Source organism: Pterocles gutturalis, unplaced genomic scaffold (assembly GCF_000699245.1).
Source record: "Pterocles gutturalis isolate BGI_N339 unplaced genomic scaffold, ASM69924v1 scaffold31633, whole genome shotgun sequence".
NCBI lineage: Eukaryota > Metazoa > Chordata > Aves > Pterocliformes > Pteroclidae > Pterocles > Pterocles gutturalis.
This window is the reverse complement of record NW_010119030.1, coordinates 1-2,943: the sequence shown is the minus strand read 5'-3', so window position 1 is coordinate 2,943 and position 2,943 is coordinate 1. Positions and strand designations below refer to the sequence as shown.

Here is a 2,943-nt window from a genome sequence, read left to right as displayed (position 1 = left end):
GAGGAGGTGGTGGCAGCCGGTGGTGTTAGGGGGACAGGGGCTTGAGCACAAAGGGGACAAAAGAGGATGGGAGCCCCCTGGAGCAGCCCAGGCTCTCAGGCCAAATCCAGCAAGCTGCCTCTCCAGGCTCAAACTGCCTTCAGCTCCTGCCTGGCTCTAGCACAGGATCCATGCCGCGGTCCCAGCCAGCGTGGACAAGCAGAGCCCCCAGATGCCCACCAGCCCCTCTGCTGCCCCGTGCCCGGCCAGGAGCTCACCTCGCCAGCACGTGGCATCCTCAGTGATTCACAGTGATGCCCAGCTTGATCTTCTCTTCGCTTTCTACATCGTAGACACCCCTCTTGTGACACCTGTGAGGCCAAGCACAGAGATGCTCAGAGCACAGAGTCCCTGCCACTGTCCCCTGCAGGTGGTGTTCCCGGGGACACGTGTCTGATGGCTCAGCCCTGTCCCACTCACCTGAGCATCAGCAGGGCTGCAATGATGATGAGACACAGGGAGGACAGGACGACAGCAACAACAGCCAGCGCCGTGGTGTGGTCGTAGGCGCTGGGGGGGTGCTCCACAGGCAGCAAAAGGCCATGGCATCTCTCTCCATGATATCCTGGCTGGCATCTGGGCGAGAAGAAAAGTCTTAAAGGTTTGTGGTGACCAAGCACAGAAGGTTATTGGGTTCATGGTGACCAAGCACTGAAGGTTATTAGGTCATTGGGTTCGTGGTGACCAAGCACCAAAGGTTATTGGGTCATTGGTTTCATGGTGACCAAGCACAGAATGTTGCTGAGTCCCTGACACCCCTGTGGTAATGGGCTGAGTCTTTGCTCAGCCTCAGACAGCACCCTGCCCATTCCTCCTGGTCCCCTTCCCCTGAGCTGGGAGGTCTGGTGTCACCATCACCTCCCTGGCACTGGTGAATTAAGTTTCTCCTGCCCCAAGCACCAAGGCTCTGACAAAGATGGAGCTCCCCTCTGTAGAAGGCACGGGAGACTCTGCTCTTCCCAGTCCTCCCCAGACAGAGCCAGGCTGCTGGGGCCACCTCTGGAAGGGGGAAGTGCCCCACAAGGGAGCAGAGGCAGCTGGACTGGAGCTCAGCCCTCCCTGCAGAGCGGGATGTCCCTGCACACCCTGACAGCCAGAGAGGCAGAAGCAGGAGGTTACTCACCCAACAGAAATACTGCTCCCCAGCAGAGCTGCAAGGCTGCCAGCCCTCCCTGTGACCAAAGGGCACTGATGCCACCAGATCTATATATATACCTAGCTCTACAGCCAGTGCAACTGACCCTCAAGCTTCTCTCCAGGAGAGGTCTCAGCCCAGCCCTCCTGCCCACATGCCAGCATCACCTCCCGGCCCCAGCAGTGTGGCTGACCCCAGGCAGAGGCGCAGGACCCAGCTGGGCAACATCCTCACCCCATGCCCCAGGGACCAGCTCAAGGAAGCGACAACCCAGGAGACCCCGCGCCATGGGCAGCAGCCACCAAGAGCAGGCACAACGAGTGATGCCGGCCAGCATGAGGCCTCAGCATCAGAAGGGACTGGGGCAGTTGGCTGCTGTTCCTAAAAGCCACGATGGCTCTGCAGAGATGTCACGCAGGGATGGGCCATGCTCAGCCAGTCCCCGGAGCCCTCCTGCTTACCCAGGTCCCAGGTCCTCCCCCAGCCCCAGGGACCTGGGAAGGGCAAGGGGGCTGGGCAGGGGACACCTGGGTGTCCCAGTCCCAGGCAGAGGGTGCTGCACCCCATGTCACAGTGGGTCACCAGCGCAAGCTGAGTCAGCAGAGATCTCCTCGTGCTGGCAGTCCCGAGCACCCTGTGCAAGGGCCCAACTTCACCAATGGCTTCCAGGCAGAGAGAACCTAAGCAGTTCAAGTAGCCTGATCCCTGCGGATTGCAGGGCGTGAGATCTTGTGAGCACCATAAGCCAGGGAGCTATTATCTTCCCAGGACTCCAGGCAAAGGGCTGGTTGGCTCAGAGGATTCATAGTGAAGAACAAAGCCTCTTATGTATCTGCCAGCTCAACCCCTGCCCACGTCAGCAGGGATCAAGTGTGCACCCCTGGGTACTTCCCACGGGAGCACTGTGGGATCCAGGTGCCCTGGCAGCAGGCAAATGCTCGCTCCTCCACTTGCCCCTTACAGTCCCTGCTCCCTGTCCACATCCCAGGGGATGGGGAGGAGGGGTGCACAGCCCTGTCCCTCCTCAGGGCCAAGGGACAGTGTGGGCATGGCAGTGGCAGGCTGTCCCCGTGGCAGGGATGCTCCTCCTGCCCGTGTGGGCACCTCCTGACAGCTGCGGGAGCTGTGGGCTCTCGGCCCAAGGCTGGCAGCAGCGAGGGACAGGGGTGACAGGTTCCAGGGCCAGGGTTGGGCCTTGCAAAACAGACCTGCAGGAGACCTTGGCTGGGAGACCCCAGCCCCTGCTCCCCAGCCCCAAGGGTCTCTGTGCAGCAGCTCAGCCAGAGCTCACTGTGCTGGCATGGGATGCTGGGTCTAAATCCATGATGGATTTGGCCGGGGATGGACACTGCTCAAGAGGCACAAGGAAGAGGCCAACTCAGAGCTGTCCCCACATGGATGAGCAACATGCACTAAAAATATCTCCTCTGCTTTTCCTCTGCCCAGCCCGGAGAATTGCAGGAACCGTGACAAAGGCTCCCCCGGCACAGGCACACGCCTGCAACTCACATGCAGGAGGGAGCTCCCAGCTCTCGGATGTATTTGCATTCGCCGTGAATGCAGAAATCCTTGTACTTCCGCAGGCACGGGTCTCTCTTCTTCCCCAGGCCTTTGCCTTTTCTTCTTTTATTCCCATTCCCTTTCTTCTTGGGAGTAACCAGGCCTTGAGGCTTTGACAGGAAAGCAACTGGAAGACAGTTTGGGAGGGAGAAAACAGGGGTCAGATCACCTCCGCGTGTCAGCCAAGGAGAAGGCAGAGCAGCAAACCC

At 59.9% G+C, this 2,943-nt stretch overlaps 1 protein-coding gene across 1 annotated transcript; it reads right to left on the bottom strand.

Moving 5' to 3' along the window:
* Window positions 1-256: 256 nt before the first annotated feature.
* On the bottom strand, window positions 257-2,862 carry HBEGF (heparin-binding EGF-like growth factor; the record flags this gene model as incomplete). The annotated part of the gene is made up of 3 exons (XM_010076439.1): window positions 257-350; window positions 460-615; window positions 2,684-2,862. Coding segments are annotated over 3 exons (408 nt in total), but the record flags the coding sequence as incomplete, so codon positions are not given.
* Window positions 2,863-2,943: the final 81 nt, after the last annotated feature.